The following is a 20,185-nucleotide window of genomic DNA, read 5'->3' as shown; positions in this document are numbered from 1 at the left end:
AGCAAACAAAAGTTGACAAAAAATCCTCTTCCTTTCTTAGCTACTCACATTTAATGCTTATATTAATGTTCTACTTGCTTGTGGTTGTCAGTGGAAATGGTAAAGATAAATGTAGTTTAGATTCTTTTGTATAACAGAAAATCAGAAACATACTTGTTTGCCTTTTTCTCTGAAAGTAACCAAGGACTCAAAAACCTAATTATATTCTCCTCTTGGCAAATCATTATTATAGATGAATTTGAGCCAGAAGCAGGTACCAAATTTTCACATTTCTTTCCCCATAATGCAGTATTTCTGTGGTAAGGTGGCAAATGGATGCAGAGAAAGCAGCAGGCTGTAGACTGTTTGTTCAAACTTTTTAAACCCATTTCAGAATCTTTATTGAAAAAAAATTAATCACAGCATCTCAACTGTTATTCAAACACATTTAATAAACAAAGAGAAACAGTAGCAAAGGGCACTGACACGTGACAAACTGTACAAAACCTCCGGGTTTGCAGGCAAACCTGAGGGGAGGAGCCCACAGCCCAGCTGCAGGACTGGGGAGCTGCTCCATCCCATCGCCCTGCAGCGAACCATGCCCCCTTTGCCTCAGCCCACTCAGTCACCCCTGAGAAAAATCGATTTTTAAAAATGTGCAGAAACAAAGACACTTTAAGAGGTTATTTCCAGTCTTGCCATAATGGAACAATTTAGGCCACTGGTAAAGTTCAAAAAAACCAAAGCGTCATACTCTCCGTTCCCAGGATTAATGCTTTGAAGTGAACCTTCCCAAGAGGCACAAGCACTCTTGGATATCCAGTAGATCCACGCCCGGTCACCTACCCTACTCATCACAACATGCTACCTTTTTTAGAGTGAATGGGACAAATTTCATCCAAATTCAGCGCTAGTTTTGATATAGTTGTGACTGAGTGAAAGGCAATGGAAGGAAAAGCCCTGTCTTGAGCACAGAAGGGATGCAACTGGTGCATAATGCTGAGACCAGCCTTGGTCTCAGGGTAAAGGTGACCTAGCACAGTCAGGAAAGGAGAAATCCTCCTCTGGGAATGTACCTGCTCTGCATGGACTGCATGCCTGGTCCTAAATACCATCCAAGAACTCAAGTGTCCAGTACCAATGATTGGTTATTTACCATAAACTTGTTCTGTGGAACTTAAAGACCCTGCAATCGAACCCAGAGAGTCTTCAATGCCCTGGCACGTCCTTGCTGCAGAGAGCGGTGTGGAGGGGAAAACCAAGATGCAACTTTGATAGTCTTTCTTGTGCATGTGAGTTAAATAGCTGTTCCACTCAACTGGTAATTTTTAGGCTCTCAGGCTCAGAAGGGAAAGTGATGGCATCACTCTTTCATCAGGCAATCCTCCGGTGGGCTTCACCACGTATGGCATTTCTGATGATACAAAAAAGCAACGCGGTATTTTTTTTATCTACTGGAGCTTACTGGACAGAAAGTCCCCCTTTGCAACTAGTGTTACTTTGAGCTCCATGGTTTGAACAGCAAGGTGCTCAGCTGGCATCAATGTGACAAAAACAGCTCAACCAGTTCCTGTTGCCTTTAGTTTGGTATTTCTTGACTAGTTCCCAGAAACTCCCTCCTCTGAGGAAGGGAAAGAAGACAGATGAGAGTGTTATAGGGCTTTTTAGGCTGCTAACTTGCATACATATGCTTCTTGATTTCTTAGCTGTGAGCACAGACGGACAATGACTGAGGCTACAAGATACTGACAGAGGAGAGATATCTATACACATCACAGTGTTATTTAGGCCCAGCCAAGGCATACGGTCTAATCACATGAATACCATCTCACCACATTATAAACAGGGAAGATGGAGGGAAGAAGAGGAGCTGGGTTCTTCAGCGTGATGGCAAGCCAGCTGTGTTTCAACAGCCTGTAACTGACACAACGTGAATTCAAAGACATTTGGCACAGTCTGTTGTTACCAGGATTAAACTAGCACAGATAATTAACCAGTCTTTCTTCAGAATGAGGCAAAGCCTCCACCGGAGGAGGTATGTTGGCAAAGCAGAATGGGAGAGGACAGGCAAGACCACGTACAGAAGGACTGAAAAGAGGCAGAGAGCGCAGCAGTGTCAGTGTCTTTGCTGCATATTGTTTGCTGAATTGGTTGTTGGACCATTGGTAATGCTGCTGCAAGGCCCTGTCATCAACAAGTGATAAGATGGGAAACCCGCCTAATTCTATCTCAAAACTTTAAGGAGACCACAGGTAGCTGAAGTCCTCTAGAAAGGAGCCCAACTCCTCAGTCCAGGTGAGGAATTTTCTGATACCTTATTGAAAAACATCTGGTCTGAGCTTGTCAATGTCAATTCCAGCATCTCTGAAGCTTTGCGTTTAATGTCAGTTTGGGACTTGACTCAAAAAGACCCAAGTGCGTGGACACTTAGGCTACAAAGAACAAAGCCAGGATGAAAGAGGAAAAACATGCAGCAAGTTCCTAAGAAATTCCATTTACCAGACTAGGAAGGACATGCCCTTGGTTAGGGATGGCACAGATTAACAGACGGGAACCAGTGACTACAGTTTGGCCACGATCAGAATTCAAGAGAGGCACAAATGAACATTTTGCACATCCACCCAAGGCATTCCAAAAAAAAAAAAAGAAAAGAGAAAGGAAGTCACAGAAGTCAACACATCACTTTGGACAAGAAACATTACAACAGTTTGGCAACTTTTCACCAAACCCCACCCCCCGAACTCTGTGATGCCCCTCTGTAATTTGAGGCCATCTCTTAAACGTGGGGACATGAGGGAGCTGCAGCTAAATCACTGCATGTAAATAGGGGATCTCCTCCGCAAAGGATCTCATGGGTTAAAACAAACCTACCTGCTGGCTACAGTACAAAAGAAATTCTGCCTGAAGTCCTCCCTTGGTGAAAGGGAAAGAGACAGAGAGTCCATGCTGCTGGAGACAAAAAGGCAAAGCTGAACTTGGCAGTAACAAGTCCCTAACCTTGTGACTTTGCACCAGGATATGATATGGCCATGGCAGGGTATTGGAGGGGAAGATGTCACCACTCTTCTTCAGTAGAGAAGTGTAAAGGACAGAACTATCACTCTCGCTATTCTGGGTGAACATAGGTCTCTGTTTATGCATGCGAAGTAATGGGCTTTGGAAAATGCCAGGAGCCCACATGTAATAGTGTTAACAGCGAGACCCATGTTAGATGTACACACGACTCCACTCCCCTTAGTACCTAAACTCAGCTCTTAGCAATTAACAAGGAACAAATACAAAGCAAGAATGGAAAAAGTTTGTGTGGGTTTTTTATGAGTGGTTGTTTTGTTCCTTCTTTTAAAGCCTTGTTCTTCTGATTTGGGGGGGGAGGGGGCTGGCTGATCAGGAGGGGGCGCACTGCAAGGTCCCTGCACTCTTCTGGTGGCAGACCTGGGTGCAAGAAATGGCACAGCTCAAATACAGATCTTCCCACCTATGCCAGCCTGTGGAAGGTGGGACTGATTACAAGGGTCTGTGGACCTGAGCAACCTTCGCAAAGGCTCCGACTGGGAATCCGGCCCAGCCATTATTGGAAAAATTCAATACAGTGCTGGCCAAGAAAAGAAAACAAATACTTGTGGAAAGGACTATCCAACTGGAAGAGTCTTTTCCTTCCTTGGTTTCCAGGGTAAGAGGGAAGCCTTTGGTTATGACCAGAATTATTTGCCATTGGCAGGACAGGCTTGGCTTTGCTTTGCATTAGCTTGGTTACTGTACAAGGGCAAGGTTGCACTGCGGAGAGATGCTCTGCCCAGCTAGACTGGCCTTTTGACATTTGGGAGTTTTAACAGAGTGGACACTTGAATTACATCCGGGATCCTCGCTCCTGAAGAATCTGAAAAAAAAGAAAGCTTCTATAAATACCTTGGACAAGTTTAGATGCAAAAGTTCATGTTCAGAGTCCTTGTTTTTTGCAGAGAAAGGAAAGATGGACTAACGTGAGAGTAGCTTGCTGGCTTTTCTGCTACCATAACAAATGACAGGCTGGTTAAAGCTGACTGAACCCTTCTCTAGAAATCCTGCTTAGCTACCTGCCAGGAGTTAAGAATGTCACCTTTTGTTGCTATCCTGGGGGAAAAAAACGAGTGGATTGAAAGAGGAAAAAAAAGCTTGTCTCTCCCTGCAATAGCCTTCAACCACAAAACGTGACCAATCTCAAAGGTCCGTGCTATGCTGTCCTCCTTTTTCAAGTCTATCTCTTTCCTCCAATTTTTTTGTCTTAATTTGAAACATACAAAGAGCCTTAGCTCTTGTCCTACAGTAAAACATGAAATAGTCCAAGAGGGGAAGATCATGCATACAGGAGGAAATAGGAAAGCTGGTACACAGAACTGCTACTGTGAATTATGGATCTGCTAGTGTTAGAAGAGCTTTTTCTTTGCCTAGGGGAATTCAAGTCAATACATGTGAGCAGATGCCTTACCTTTGCCTTCTCGCTGGGCTCCTTGACAATGCCATTGGTAGAATTATTGAGCTCCCTGGACACAACGCAGAGGAATTCTGCCTGGTCTTCGTTTCCGTAGTTATAGGAAGATCCAATGCTGATTAGCTGTGCAACAGGAGACAGCCAAGGTAACTACCAATAAGTCTTGACTCTTGCTCTATTCCTACAATTGCTTTGTGAGGTACGACTGTCCAGTGAGACCTGTTCTGGACCTGAAGTGTCTCCCAGTAGCCTCCTGTGTCACAGGCTTTCCTGTGTGTGTGTAAGGCAGGGACACAGCCGAGCTCCAGAGCCCTCTAGTGGCACCTGGAGCCCCAGGAAGAAATTCCAGTCTGGAAGTGTAATGCTGAACACAACAGAACAACTTTCCCATTACAGAGGGCAGAAAAAGGAAAAACATGTCAGATTTTGCAATATATAATATCCAGCTAATTCAGATATGGAGCAGGCAATGCAGACTTCCTGGTCCAGACTACACTGAACTCAGTTCTCAACTTGCCTTTTGATTTTGATGTGTAAAAACTGGAAAGGCAATTCTTCATCATAGGCAGATGTTAGATTAACTAGGGGACATGTGGCAAACTGGCACCATTCTTTATGTAGATGCTGCCAAGATGGAGTTTGATATCTGTATAAATGGGATTATATTCTATTACTGTTGTGATGAGGGGTCTGGACTCGATCCGAGAAATCCCATCTGTCTATTTATCATTATTACATTAAAAGGACATCCTGGAGCGCAGAGCTAATTTTTCATTTACAACTCAGTTCTGCTTTCCAAATAATAAATCTAAGTAATCTGAAGAAAGCAATGTGAATCTCATCAACTATGTATACTTAGGAAACATTAATATGCCGTGTGTACCCTAACTTCCATGTCCTAATGGATTTTAGAGAGAGAACTCCATATTTATATATGAGACAGATGCAGTCAACAGCCTTCCTAGACAGATGACTACCTATATGGTTACAGTGCAGCTGCAGGAAGATTTGGGGGCTGTCGTACTGACTGACCTCCAGTACTGTTTTAAATAGGTTTTGATGTTTGTGCTGAGGGCAATAGACACAGGATAAAAAAAGATTTTTTTTTTTAATTTTGCTTCCCTACTCCCTCTCTTCACTGTTTAAGCTCTTGGATATTTCAATACCACACACCACTATTTGCTCAACAAACACATAGTATTTTTTGATAAAGATAGCAATTTTCCAGACTACTGAACTGTAGGTGCACAGGAGAATAGATTTCTGTTTAAAATAGCAAATTTCTATTCCAGTCTTAATTTAAGCAGGACTGAATGGTACCAGGCAGAGAACCTGAAAAGGCCTTCTGAGTTCTTCTGAGAACCCAAGCCTGACAGACAATAAGGCTGCTTTTACCAGTTCTGGCTTTCCTGCAGGTTTCTGAACCAGTCTTTTTGATATTATGAAGTGACTGGATCCAAAGAGCCCTGAAGGGAATGTCTGCTCTGTTTCCTGGCATCCAGGCTAAGATTTAACAATAGGGTCTCTTTGTCCCCAATATGCAGATGTTATCATCTTTCCTAATATGTCTCAGCATGCCAAGTGGTGTGATTTGGGGGAGGGTAGAAGGCTATCCTGGGTTGCACATCTGGGGAAACACCTTAGCAATAGGCTGCAGCTATAATGTGCCTCCCAGCAGAGCTCATTTTATCATGGGACATATCCCGTGCTGCACCACTGCCACGCTCCGGCTCTGGAGCTCTTTTCACAGCTGGAAAGAGGCTGTACTGCTGTGTGAGGTCTAGCCCTGACCAAAGCATCGTATCTGTCTGTCCTGTTTACGCTTGCTGCCCTTGGGGGTGTTTGAGCTGAATGCAAGTCAGCTCCTGATGGTGGGAGTGTGCTGGAGTGGGATGTGCAGGAAATGTTCCTGGTGCATGCAATGTACAGGAAGAAGGTGGCTGGCAGGGATCTCAGTGGTTTGTGCAAAGGTTGTAGATGGCAGAGGGAGGGAGGGACAGGAAGGGAACACACTAGCATTTGCTTGTAACCAGTATCTTGACCCTATTGTTATAGATTTGAAAAGCAAGACTAGGAAAGATGTAAGGGTGCAGATTCCTGTGTAAAGCATTGCCTATAGCCTCTTGGTTTTGGGGATGTGTACATGCATATGTGAAAGGCAAACACCTGTTAAGTAAACTTTTGGCCAGCAAAAGCTGGGTGTTGGAGAACCACATTTCCATAAAGCAGCTAGTGGCTCTTGGTCACAAGATTTCACTACCGGCTCACATGGCAAGATTTCACTACCGGCTCATATGAACAAGTGACGCAAAGTGCTGCTGCTAATCCTATGCCTCACTTTGTGTCAGCCCATTTCCCACAATATCTACTTGTACTGAAGCTGGACTAATTGGGAAGACAGCAGAGCTGTAATCCACAGAGTCTATTCTGCAGTTTCTTAATATACCATTAACGTGCAGGCCAGCTGGTTTCCAGTTCTCCATCCTCCTAAATAAGAGGACTGTATTCAATTCCAGAAACCAAATCTGGAACTAATGCGATATGCAACTTCAGTGACACCTAGCCCGGAAACTAGCTGCGTTACAAAGGCATCTGCAGGAAGTGTATTTCTCATGTCACTCAGCACCTCTTTAGCAAATGCAGGAGTCATGGCTTTGAGCTTCCATAAAGGTCATGCTGTGTTTTTTCATTGCTCTATTAATTTTCCTGGATAAAACTGTTGTACAGGGGCCTGGTATATGTGATGAAATGCAGGAGAAGGGAAGAATTGCTCTGGGATTTGACAAGGATACAAGAAGTCCTGAGAGAAAATGAAATCTCTTTTGGAAGTTTGAGTGAATTCTGCCTTTGCCTGTCAGTTGTTCTACATAAGTGGACTGCTGCTCAGTTCAGACTGCTTATTCAGAAGAGAAGAGCAGTGTGACGTGCAATTAAATAGCAAACTCTGCTTATTCCATATGCAGCTTTCAAAGGGATTCTGCCGTTCTTTGGTAATGGTACCTGTTCGAATTTCCACCCATCAGACATAGTGGACACCATCTGTGTAAGCTCCTCCTCTTGGCACTGCAGGACTCTGTACACATGCTTCACAGGTCCCTAAAGCATGGAGAATAAAAATAAGTCTGAGTTTAGTAATTTTTATACTAGTATCAAGCTAGGAAATTAATAAGCCTCTCCTGCTCTGCCGTCTTGTTATTTGAGGAAGTCTGAGCCCCACAGGCTTTCTGAGGTGTCATCCTTCTGACTATCCAAGCAATTCTAAAACAGGGACCTATGGTTGGCACGCTTCTCTTAAAGCCTTCTAGATGTCTAAGGCCCAGTAAAAGCAAAACTTCTTTGGCTTTCAAAGCCATTTACTGCTTTATGAAAGTGTTCCTCTTCTGAAATTGAATCTACTGGGTGTGTTAGTATCAGCTGAGCAGCAATGGGAAAAATTGTCACAAAGACACAGACATAAAAGGAAGAAAATGGTTTAGAGAAGGAAGAGTTTGAACTCTTCTTTACCTACCAAAGCAGTATGTTTTGCTTTATAACTACCCATCTTTGCTCCTGGCCCCTTTTGCTTAACTGTTCATTGCCTTTCCCTACAATGCTAACAACATGACTCAATGGTCTGTGCTTATAAAACCATAATGGAAACTCTTTCCTAGCTGTGCCTTGGATCTACCTAAAAGCACTTATTTCCCCCTGTTAAAGATGACTACTAAACCAAAGAACTGCTACTAAAGTGTCTACAGCCACACGTCCTTCTACTACGCTATAGAAAATGACCAACTTCACAATGCAAATGTTCCTGTGCATTACTTGAGAGGTTCTGTTCTCATTATCCCGTATCCGCTCCTTCACCAGCCGCACAAGAGATGCAATATTGTAAAACTCGGCTTCTTCCAGTACCCCTAGGAAGGAACCAAAAGCAGAGAGAAATTCTGTTACTTTGTACAGGGTAGAATGAAGATGATTCTGCTACAAGGATGCAACATCTGCTCCTGACTCCAAATCTAGCCCAGATGTGAGAAAATCTCCAAATGCTGAATAGACTGTGCCACCAATCTCATGCTCCCAGGCTGGAAGAAAATGACCAGCTAGCTGTCACCTCCTTTTGTGATGTAGAGGATCTTTAAGAAAGATTATTCCCCTTTCCCTGGGACTATCAAAACCTCATGGTACAATCTCTATTTTGTTCGCACAGCCCCATTAGGGGAAAGTCACCAAAGCTGCCTGCTTGCAGAGAACTGGTATCTGTGGAGGGAGAGGAGATGGGCTAACAGATCTTTTGCTCTGCTAACAGAAGCCTTTGAGCTGAGCAGAACAGTGATGGGTTGTGTTGTAAGTGGCAAGCCTCTGCTTTCAGGAAGATACAGAATCTAATGATTTGATCCCTGTTAATAAGCATCCTTCAGAGAAACTAACGGTACTAACTAACAGCACTACTGGGAAACGTGGCTTGCTCACACCCTTACACATCGCCACATCAGGAGCTCTATGCACTCAGGCAAGTTTCTGATGATGGCTCTCGGATACTGGTATCAAACAGTGTTTGCAGGTCTTCCCCTGTGTTTTTCTCTTACCTTCTTCTGCAAGCTCCTTGTTTATGATGAGCTTCCCATGTCGGAGGTAGTTCAGTATTGGACCAAAATATGTGGGGTCTCTATCGATGAGATACGCCCCCGTCTCATCCTGTTGAGTGTGTACAGGAATGAAGCGGGGATGATTAAGTGGTACCAGGAAAAAAATAATTTCACTTGAAAACAATAAATCGAACAGTTTCTCTCTGAGAACCTGGATTCATTTGTCTGTGAGAGGTATACTAATGACTCCACATTTAAACCAACATTTTTTTTTCAATATCTGAACTCAGCTACAAATGTTGCAGCTCAATAATGCCGGCATTCAAATTAAGCACTTCTATGAACAGAGTTTATATACCTGGAGAGAAAAGCAGGGCTTAGCAGTTTTTCTTCACCGCCATAATAAAAACCAAAAGCTGTCAGTTGTGTTCTGTCTAAATTTGTTTTCCAGACTAGTTTAACTAGGAGACTCTGGAGGAAAATTGGATCTCCAGCTCTAGCTAACAGCATATGATAGCTAAAGTAGCTCTTTTTTTCTCCTTTCTTCTTTCTACTACTGAAAACGCACATTGCAATGCACCAGCTATGTTTCTAGCAATACTGCAACTATTGTCATTAAATAACCAACAATTCACAACCAAAAGCATCTCTTGAGCCAGCTTTGAAGTGTTGACAAAGCCTGTGCAGAGCTCTTTCATATCACTCCCTTAAATCACTTTAAAGCAACATTTGTCCTGCCAATCAATCTGCTCTAAAGCAATTAAAAACTGAACAAACATTCTGAAATGTCATCTCCTCTATTCATTGATGCTGGTGACTTCTATTTTGATCACAACCAGAATTTATCTTTTGATTAAACTCTGAACAGAGTGACAACAGACCTGAGTAATTCTCAGTCTGACTTACCCACAAAATATTTATGAAACCTTGTGCAGCAGACCCTACAGAAAACCTGGAATTACAGGAATAACTGTTTGAAAAATCCTCATGATAAACTGCAATGACTTCAAAACTATCCACCCATGTAAGGAACGTGCACTGTGATCTTTTATGAGAGCAGAATAAGATAAAAAACCCAAATAAGATAAAAAACCAAAATAATACATGCTCAGGGTGAGAAATCATTAAAATTCCTGATTCTCAGAAAATTTCCTTTTAGTTCCCTCTCTGCTATAACTAACCACTGTGGGAAGGTGCTGGTTTGCTCCTTGAGGGGAATCATGTCACTGCAGGAGGTGGAGGGCATCGGTGCTTGCAGCACCAGGGTGTTACAGGCACGAGGGCAGACTCTAAGCCCCGTTCTTGGGGATGCAGCCAAAGCTGCGGCCATGTGATGGGACACGAGGGACAAGGAGATGGCTTGTGCCAGAGCACCGTGTGTCCCCAGGAACCGTGCGAATGGGGCTGCTGTGGAGATCGGCCCATCCACACCGCAGGGTCAGGGGATGCTGGGGCCGTAGAAAAGCATCAGGGGTGCTGGCCCTGTGGATACTAACAGCCGGGGCTGTCACCCTGCCAGTACAGCAGGGTCAAGGGGTTCTGGCCCTAGGGACACCGGAAGCTGGGGCCCTCACCCAGCCTGTACAGCAAGTCAGGGCACTGCTGCACGGTGACACCGGCTGCCGTGGAGGCTAAGACAGCTCCGGGAGGGGCGATCACAGGCCGGGCCCCGTAACTCGCCGTCCCGGGGTGGGGTGGGGGCCGGCCCCCGCCGCGGCCTCACCTTGTCAGAGCCGAGCTCGGGCCCGTCCTGGCAGCAGAGGCGGCACAGGAAGGACTTGGGCTCCCGGCACAGCGTCTGCCGAGTGCTCACGAAGTACGTGCCCCCCACGTTCAGGCGCACCCACTTGGAGGCGGCAGGCGGCCGGGCCGCGCCGGGTGGGGACAACGCCCCGCCGGTACCCGCCACCGCTCCGGCCACGCGGGGGCTCGGCGGCCCCGGCGCCCCCCCGGGGCCCGGGCTGGGCGTGCGGCCCCGTGGCGGCCCCTCCGCGGCCGCCGCCGCCGCCGCCAGCTCGGCCATGGCGGTGCCGCTCAGCGGCCGCGCGCCGCCATCACCGCCCGCAGCACCGCCCCACTCCACTGCCGCTTCCGGCGCACTTCGGGGCAGCAGCGGAGGTCACCAGGAAGGAGGAAAATGACGCTTTCTGGTAGAGTCTCGCTTTGATTGGGTGACGGGGGCGGGACTTCCGACGCTGTTCGCGTCTGCGCCTGGGGACGGCGGTGGCGGTCAGTGAAGGTGAGAGCGGGAAAGCGCCGGGGGGAGCGAGGCCGCGGCGGGGCTGGGGGGACCCTGGAAGGGGGCCGGAGGGGAGGGACCGGCCGGAGAACTGGAGAGGAGGATCCAGGACTACCGGGAGGGAACACGCCGGGGTGGGCCTGGGCTTTGACGGGAGGCGGGGAGGGGACGTGAGGCCGCGGCGGGGCTGAGCTGAGGAGCGGTGCTCCGTGTCCAGGCAGCACCCCTCAGTGCGGGCGTTCCTGTCCGGAGCCGTTCTCCACAGTCCCACGTTTGCTGGGTCCTGCCCGCTCCCCCCCAGTGTAACTCGCTTGGTGTCATCTTTCCTGGGCGCAGCCTGGAAGCATGGCGGGCCGCAGAGCTGCCATCAAGGCCATTGATTGGGCGGCCTTCGCCGAGAGGGTGCCCCCGAACCAGAGGGCCATGTTCAATGCCCTGAAGACCCGCAGCGATGCGCTGTCGGCCCGGTGAGTGACTGCCCAGCTCCCGCGTGTGGGGCGGTTCAACCCCTCAGCTGAACCATTCAACCTCTGCGGTACCGGCTTGAGCCGGTGTCGGTAACTGTGGTCTTGCAGAAGTGTCCTGGCAGGCATTAAAACAGGTCACCTTTGAGACAGCTTTTTTTTTTTTTTTGGAAAATCATCTTTACTTAATTCTCCCCAGAGTAATATAATAGTTGCAATGTAAAAAAGCAGTTCTGTGAAAGCAGTTTGCTTTGGCGTGTTCAAAACATTTTGCAAGCTTTGTTATTCTGTTAAATGCTGTACAAATTCATGAGTCTTCTCAAATGCTTCAGCATCCGCTGCTTGATACAAATGTTGTTGGCTGTTACAGTTAATATTGCTCATTGTCTCTAGCTCAGTATTGTGAAAACTGCCTAATCTTTTCTTACCGGGCTGCACCCAGACATGCTATATAGTAGCTTGAAGTGGAGCAGGGCTGCAGGCTGAACTCTTCTTGTCCATATAGCAAATTCTGTTTCAAGGGCAGAGGGATTTGCAGAAGTGGTTCATCACTGCTTGGTAATGACGGACCTGAAAATATTTAAACTAAACTTAGCAGGCTCTGTTGATACTCTGGAAAGTAACTGTGGCAGAGAGCAAATGATAGTGCAGGGTTACTTCTAGTGATGGTTGTGACTGCTGTCCTCCGTCTCTTTAGGTTGGCCGCCCTGCCAGAGAAACCCCCGACCATCGACTGGGCTCATTACAAGGCTACTGTTGCTAAATCTGGCATGGTGGATGATTTTCAGAAGAAGGTCAGTGTCTTTGCCAGCTGGGTATTGCTCTTCTTGGAGATTTAAATGGGGAATGTCTTTGGTGTTGAGAGGAAAACGCTATAATTGGCAGAGGAGGTTGATTTTGGGTAGCAGATGCCCCAGCTTTACACCCTGCAGATCAGTGTCGCTAACCTTGAGGAGGTCACTTCAGTGCCATCTTTCAGGAGGAAACCTGTGGCACTGCATGGTGGGAAAGCTGGTGAAAGAAAACTTTATAAATTATTTTGGTTGCAGGAGTGAATTCTCGGGTAGTGCCTCTCCTGAAGCAAACATTGAAAGTATTTTGCTCACTCACTGAATGGAAGAAGGTGGCGAGTGTGGCTCTGCACACTGTGAAACGTGTAAAGCTAGCAGATGCCTGCAGGGGTTGCCATCCTCTTTATAAGCAGGAACTGAAAAGCACGAGCAAGGCTTTTGCTGAAGGGCACGTGATACCACTGGCACTATGAAAATTGGCCTCCCAAGACTGGGAGGACCCACTGACCTCAGATGGATCTGGGAACTTTGTCTTGGGGGAAATAAGTCCGTGATATGATAAGTCTTCGGTATTAGACTTCCTTGCTTCCTTACAATGGTGTGCTTTGTTCTCTACAGTGCTGTGATAAATGCGTGTAATATTAGCTGTCCTGATGGTGGTATGCAGTACAGAATAGATTGCTTTAAGCTCACAGGTGAGCAGTGCTGCTTCTGAAGGACACAGTCAAGCTGCAGTGATCAGTTTTAGAAAGCTCGTTAACTTATACTGTTGTGAGCATACCCTAGGAAGAAAGGAGGGAATGCTTCCCTGCTGTTAGGGAAAATTACCTTGGTATGAAGGATCATTTCAATCAAACAAACGGTATAAAAAAATTTCTCTTTTGATTTACAGTTCAGTGCACTAAAGGTTCCTGAGCCAGTGGATACACAAACTGCCAAAATTGATGCCCAAGAGCAGGAAGCTGTAAGTGTTTAAACTGTTCCCTAATGCCGGGGTTGTCTCTGACTCCTGTGAAGATGGGAAGGGGTGAGAGGGAAGGGATGTTCTGTACATGCATCTGCACAGGCAGGGCAGCCTGAGCTAGAGCATGGCTCTGGTCTTCACTCATGTCTCTGGCTTTTGGCTAAGCAAGAGGATCTCTGCATGTGGAAGGGTTTGGGGAAGGATTTGATCAAGATTCTGTCCACTTATCTAGTGTAATAATGATGAATTTTAATGCCAACTTAAAGCATGAGGTTGCAGTTTCACTCTAGGTCACTGTCTTTATCATAACCATATTCACCACATTCTCCACTTCCCTGCAGGCAAAGAGCACTGCTGAATATGTGCAGGCTTCCAAAGCTCGTATTGCCCAGTATGAGCAACAAGTAAGTCTGGACTTTGCTTAGTGAATATTCTCTTGAACCCAGCCTGGCACACACCTTGTTCTTACTTGTGTGTGCTTTGCTCTTTCTTGCTGACAAGTGACTTGTAACGTGTTTGTCTCTGCTCCCACTTCAAGCTTCAGAAGCTCAGAAGCATGATTCCCTTTGAACAGATGACATTTGAAGACTTGCATGAAGCCTTCCCTGAAACCAAACTGGACAAGGAGAAATATCCGTACTGGCCCCACAAACCGATTGCTGATCTGTAAACGTGTCTGGAAGCAGTTTGTCTAATGACTGTCAGACTCTATGATCTTTTAAATAAAGTGCTTTCCCTGCTGTTTGTGGCTTAGGTCTTAGACATGAGGTTGCAAGGTTTTGAGAAATGAGGAACAATACACTAAATTGCAAATAGCTCAGTTTTCCTGGATTTTGTCTTTTCTACCTGTGAGCTTGTTTTTGTAGCAAGGACCAAGATCCCAGCTAGACCTGTTGATAAAACTGAGTCCGATTGCATCTTCTGTAATGCAAATAAACTGTCTGTTCACCTGTGTAACCACATGATTCAGGGAATGTAGTTCTGCCATTGGAGGCAAATAATTGCTGAGAAGTTGAATGTATAAAGCCTTTTGAGATGCTGGAGTGTATTTAGTAGTGATCTGCGATGCAGTGGGAGGTGAGTCTCAGTACTTCTACAGGCAGAGGTGTAGGGCTGTTTTCTAAGTTGGTTGTGATGGTTTAGGTGCAGCCAGTTGCAAAAGGAGTTGGAGTGTAGATGTGTTGAGATACATTTAAAAAAAAAAAAAGTTATTTTTTTATTTTTTTAAAACATGCCAAGTATCACCCCATTAATCCTGGTGATCTTATTATTCTCTCTATCCTGGTTTTCTGAATGATGTGGATCTCACTGAAACGCACAGAAACAATGGTACAAATGCTTCAGAGTTCAATTGTTTTATTTAATTATCTGAGGTGGAATTCTTAAACACCTTTCCCCAAAATGGAAATGTCTCCCTAAGAGAAGAAGGGCATTAACTCCCTTTTCTGATGGTCATGTTTGTGGTAAGAATTATAGACAGATAAAATGAAGGTATTATCCCCTGATTTCACCATTGTTTTATTCAAATACCTTGCTAGCCCACAGAATACTTTAAGAACATACATAATTCTACTGAACTACAGTACAAAGCACTAAGCATGCAGATTTCATGCCTTGTGGGTTCGTGGGGTTTTTTTTCATTTTATTTAGGCAACAGTAACAACTGCAGCTCTATGAATCAAGCAGGAAAAAAAATTACAGTGGAGGGGTTAGAAGCACTACAACGGAGAAAGGCTGTATGAGCACTGTGCAGAGATGATCTCTAGCTGCTCCATTTTATAGAAATAATAGCAAAAAAAAACAGGGACAGGAAGAAGTGACTGTAGAAAAGCACCTTCTCCAGAACTGGCAGAAATAGGTTGTGCTCCTGCAGTTGCCAGTGGGGCTTGGCTGGCTGCCCGTTCTCCTGGGCCACCTTGGGAAGGTTCAGCAGTTTGGTATCTTCCTTGGCGAGGTGTTTCATGGTCTGGTTGTTCATGGCTCTCATTGCCAGCTCAATGTGCACATCTGCAAAGAGCAAATAGCATGTGTCAGTACAGGGGGGTTGGTGGGTGACCACCACGACTGTTACTGTTTGGGGCACTGCTTGTGCTGAGGAAACCCACCCTCGCTCAAAGGAACCTGCAGTAAAATGCAGGTAACCCGACCTACTTGTTTTAAGAGGTTATGGGTTGCTTTACCTTGCTGGAAGCTTCTGAGAACCTTGTCTAAGCGGAGGGATTTGTGCTGCTGGTGCAATAGCAAGTAGGTGTCTAACACAGCCATGATCATGAGCAGGAAGGTGCCTAAGAAGAATACCACTGCAGAACAATAGGAAAATAAACAAAGCCCTTGGTAATTGGCATAGTTTTCTTGAATCTGTAATCCTATCAGTTGCCTGGTAGGGAAGAGGGGAAACTTCTGACTCTAGCAAGCTGGTAAAGCTTAGCTGTTCATGACTTCAGTGTTGATGAACGTGTCCATAAATGCCCAAAGACCTCCCTTAGACTTCGTACCTGTGTAAAAATCAGTTAGTTTTTATTCAGTAAAGATGGGTACCTATTACAGGTGGTTTGTTGGAGGAAGTTGGAAGGATGTTGTTGAGAATCACAGCCAACATGGAGCTGCCAAGGATAATGGCAATCTGGAAATTGATTTTCTCCTCGAGAGAGCTGGGTCCAAACAACACAGCCATATCCAGCAGATACAGGGCACATGTTGGGAGGATCAGGTTCAAAATATACAGAGTAGGTCGTCTTTCCATGGAAATCTGTTGAAGAAGATGGACAAAATTTAAGTGAGCAGGAGATTACTGTGTTGGGTGAATGCTTGTTCCCTAATGTAGAAAATTATTGTTTCATACTTTTTTTTCTTTTTGTGGCAAATTAGTGCAATATAATATGAAAGTACTGCTGTACCATGTAGGTGACCACAGAAAATTCTCCATCATCCAGCTCTTCTATGTGTTCAATGATGCTCAGGTTGGTGAACTTCCATTCTCCATCAATTAGGAAGTAACTCTGGCTGTCTTTCATCATCTCAGCTGGTGTCCGTCTCATCTTCATGACAAGGTCTGTTACTGCTTGGGCAGGAGGGAGAGGAGGACAGAAGTTGCAAAATTTAGGTATTTATTAGAGGTCAGTTATTTCCTCTCCTCTTCCCTCCCAACCAAGAGTGTGCAGATGGGGAAAGGCAATGTTTCTTGCACTGCTGGTGTTTCTTAGCCCATCAGGGAGAAATTAAAAGGAACTCTGGCGAAGAGACTTGGCTGGACCTCTGGGAACGCGGATCAGAGGGGAAATCTCTGGTGAATTAGGACAGTTGTCCTTTGCGGATGGGAGCTGGAGGATTTTGTGTTGCCTCTGCTTAATTTGCAGTCTTTCCTGTTGGGATGAACTCTGACTGCAGCTTGGATCCCTCAAATTGTCCTTAACTTCCTTTTGTTTCCATGGCTTTCAGCTGTGTTTAAAGATCAGTCCTGCAAAATCATATGTGAACAAGTAGCCTTGTTGCAAGAAACCTGCTAGTCTCTTGGTTTATAGAGAGGGGGGGAGGGACTTACCACAGAACATCCAGATGCTTCCAGAGATGTTGCTGGGAAATGTGCCAAAACAGAATTACAGTCTTGTAGCTCATTTCCCCTGGTGTTACATGACCTCAACCCCTCTAAAGTGTGAGCATGTAGTGTTGCTAAGGGAACCCAGGTGTTAGCCAGGGTCCATCTCATCTATTCCTCCTTCTGCAAGTTTAGCCCAGCTATGGTAAAACTCAGCTTGCCGCTGTACCTGGGTAGAGAAATGAAGCTATGCTCAAATTGCACGTTTGGGTGTCAAAGGGAAACTTGAGGATCACCAAGCTGCACGTTAAGGTAACCTGGAAGGGCTGGGTGGAGTTGAAGCTGCCGTTGTGCATGACGGCCATATAATCCAAGTTCGAGTTTTGTCCGTTCACTCTGGAGGAAACAAAAGGGGAGAGTGACCGAGCTCCAAGATGCTGCAATGCTCTTCAGTCCCACAAAAGCCTGGACTGTAAGCATCTTTTCAGGGGGGCTCCGCATTGTCACCCAGTCATGGGAGGTAGTAGTGAGGAGAGGAAACCTGAGGCTTGAGGAAGGGCTGGTGAGTGCCTCTGGACTAAGGTTTGTAGTAGCTGAACTCACACACAAGACAGTTGGTTTTTCTCCCTGCACCTCCTAAGGAAACTTCTTGCTCTTTCCCCTCTGCTTCCCATTCTCACCTGGGACAGGGGCTCATTGCTGGCTCTGCTTGCTGCAGAGCTGCCTCCCCTTCCTGCCCCCTCCAGCTGAAGAGCTAGCAGCAGTGCCCATCCCTCTGTCAGACCCACAGTGATCTCTCCTCTATCTTACAACAAACTGCTAAGGGTCATTCCATTCCTCGACACTGCTGGTCTCTCATGCTTCCTCAGCTTTAACTACAGCCCATATGGGACATTTCTGGAGATGTTACAGTATTACAGAGCCACAAAGTGCTTTGTATAAACTGTGGTCATCATTAAACTAAATTACGAGGTTCTTGGTTACAGAGAGCTCATGAGAACAACTTTTAACCATATGAGTTTATCCCTTTTCCTACAATAATGCTAACAGTTTGCATCCATTGTATTTCTCTTAAGCCAGTGGATAAAAATGAAAGGGGAACCTACCGCTCTAAAATGAAGATGGGGGGAGACCAATACGCATCCATGGGCAGAACAACTTTGGAAATGTTACAGAAATCCTGTGGGTCCCAGGTTGCAACAGTGTTTTTCCACTCCTGGGGGAAGAAGTTGCAGGAAAGAAATGAGTGCCGGGCTTGGCACCAGCCATTGTCCTGGGCATCACAGGAGACAGACGCTCTTGAGGGACCTACCAGGTTCAACACAATGTAAAAAGTGACTGTCTGGAGCTTTTCAACCTGGAGAAACAAAAGGGAGGATATTTAGCTGATTTTCTTAGGTACCTACAATGCAGAGCCCAGAAGCTCTTCCCTGTCATTCTTGCAGTGATCAGCACAGGTTGCAGGAACTCAGCTCAGGAGGAGAGCTCAAGGATCTTGGTCCTACGGCTGAAGAGAAGAGGGAGCAAATGATCCAATGGTTTGAAAAAAAAATAGATTATTGTTAACATTTACATGCCAGTGCCCTGCAACTGCATTGCTCGGTTCAGGCACTCCACACAGTTGCTTCTAGAGCCTGGTATAAAGTGGACTGTTTGTCTGTGTCTGCCTCTGGACTTTTTCCTGGAAGTAGGTGGGAGAAAATACTCCAGATATATTCCAAAAATGCTTTCAAAAAGCAGAAAGCTGAAGAAGTGGCAGGGTTGATTTTCATCCCTGTGGCCTTGCTGGCCCAGCCCTGCCTGGCAGAAGACTCAGTCCCCAATCTAGCAATCATCCCACTTTCTGCTATAAAGACTTGACAGGAGTTTTGGGTCCTTACCACAGAGAGAATAGCCACCAGCATAAAATCCATCTTCACTTCCAGAGGCTCCTTCAAGTTTGTCTTGGGCAGTATGTGTGCATGCAGCTTGCTGTGAGAGGAAATGTTCAGGTACTCAACAACGCCATAATAGGTACAGACGTACCTCGGAGCAGCCCCTGCTAGAAAAAAAAATCCACTTGAATCAGAAAAGGATCAGGCAAGATCTCAACCTGTGAGAGAGAGATGTACCAAAAGAGAAAGGGTATGGAGCTGTGGATATGAAAAATATTCTTAACACAGGTGAATCCCTTCTCACATAGATGAGAACAGAATTCCTCCAGGCTTTTCTAACCCTCGTGAACTTACCTGTCACAAGAGAAAAGGTGAGGATAGCTATAAAAGCTCGCTGCATTGTCTCTTGCTTCTAAATAAGGAGGCAAATGGTACCGTGTGTCTTATGAACAGTTCCAGGACACGTCATTTGTTATATAGAAATTGATTTAATATTTATTAATGAGGGACAGATATTTTGTAAACAGAAGCTAGACTTTTTATGTATTTATTCCCATTGGAAGGAAGAATTTGCTAATAGTTTGATGCACTCAGCTGCCTCTTGGGAGCAGCTTTTAGTTGTCGTAAAGGAAGAATAAGGTCATTTAAAAAAAAAATCCAACAATTTGAGCAATAGGAAAAGAAAGGGCCCATCTTCACAAAGAAAAGGCGAGGAGCCAGAGCCACTCAGAAACAAATCTTGTCTCATTTCCAGGGCTGAGAGTCTGCTGCAACTCCCCTGAAATGGAATAGGAATTAGTGCTTGTGCAATGTGAGGGGTGCTGGAGAGGCGGAGGGGAGGCTGCTCTCCTTCGAGCCCTGTCCTGTTCCATAGCAGCCCAGGCTGTGGGGTGTTAGAGCATGTCCCCATTTCCCAAAGCACTGAACCTTTCACTCACCCACTGATTTTCTGTTTCTACTTCCTTGCTGATCTCCTGTGCTCTCGAGGTGCTGTTCCAAGTCCTCACGGTTAGGATGAGAGACTCAGAGACTTTCTTTTTACATCTCCATCTGTCTTTCCTTCAGCCACCCTCCTCTCCATCACTCCCTATTTTTTATGCTGTGATTGCAGTGATACCTTCAGGTGCTCAAAGTGATGGTGCCCTTGCAGGGGGGCAGCTCCAATTCATGTGTGCTTGGAAAGTCCCATCCTGCTGGGACATCGTAGGTGGCACCTTATTACTATGGCCTCTAGTTGTGTCTGAGATAGGAGGTGGGAAGCGTATGGACCATAAGACAGGGTTTGACTCTGACATAAGGAGCA

At 45.8% G+C, this 20,185-nt stretch overlaps 2 protein-coding genes across 5 annotated transcripts; one reads left to right on the top strand and one right to left on the bottom strand.

The window, feature by feature from the left end:
• Positions 1-344: 344 nt before the first annotated feature.
• Positions 345-11,067, bottom strand: KCTD2 (potassium channel tetramerization domain containing 2). Of its 2 annotated transcripts, none has more exons than XM_075169731.1 (7): positions 10,739-11,067; positions 9,016-9,124; positions 8,252-8,343; positions 7,448-7,543; positions 4,445-4,570; positions 2,851-3,856; positions 345-1,393 (listed from the first exon to the last, which is right to left on the bottom strand). In XM_075169731.1, exons 1-6 carry the CDS (start codon positions 11,036-11,038, stop codon positions 3,827-3,829), a joined length of 753 nt encoding a protein of 250 aa, XP_075025832.1. In that variant the 5' UTR covers positions 11,039-11,067; the 3' UTR covers positions 345-1,393; positions 2,851-3,826. The 2 variants fall into 2 exon arrangements, with proteins under 2 accessions (XP_075025832.1, XP_075025833.1); XM_075169732.1 differs by lacking the exon at positions 10,739-11,067 and adding an exon at positions 9,922-10,707.
• Positions 11,068-11,123: 56 nt separating this feature from the next.
• On the top strand, positions 11,124-14,213 carry ATP5PD (ATP synthase peripheral stalk subunit d). Of its 3 annotated transcripts, none has more exons than XM_075169733.1 (6): positions 11,124-11,254; positions 11,591-11,721; positions 12,416-12,512; positions 13,402-13,473; positions 13,815-13,877; positions 14,012-14,213. In XM_075169733.1, exons 2-6 carry the CDS (start codon positions 11,600-11,602, stop codon positions 14,141-14,143), a joined length of 486 nt encoding a protein of 161 aa, XP_075025834.1. In that variant the 5' UTR covers positions 11,124-11,254; positions 11,591-11,599; the 3' UTR covers positions 14,144-14,213. The 3 variants fall into 3 exon arrangements, with proteins under 3 accessions (XP_075025834.1, XP_075025836.1, XP_075025835.1); XM_075169735.1 differs by having other exon boundaries at positions 11,234-11,254; positions 11,556-11,721; XM_075169734.1 differs by having other exon boundaries at positions 11,254-11,388.
• Positions 14,214-20,185: the final 5,972 nt, after the last annotated feature.

The sequence above is a fragment of the Calonectris borealis genome, chromosome 20, assembly GCF_964195595.1.
Source record: "Calonectris borealis chromosome 20, bCalBor7.hap1.2, whole genome shotgun sequence".
NCBI classification, from domain to species: domain Eukaryota; kingdom Metazoa; phylum Chordata; class Aves; order Procellariiformes; family Procellariidae; genus Calonectris; species Calonectris borealis.
Note: the sequence above shows the minus strand (reverse complement) of the source record. Positions and strands in the feature narration are given on the sequence as shown.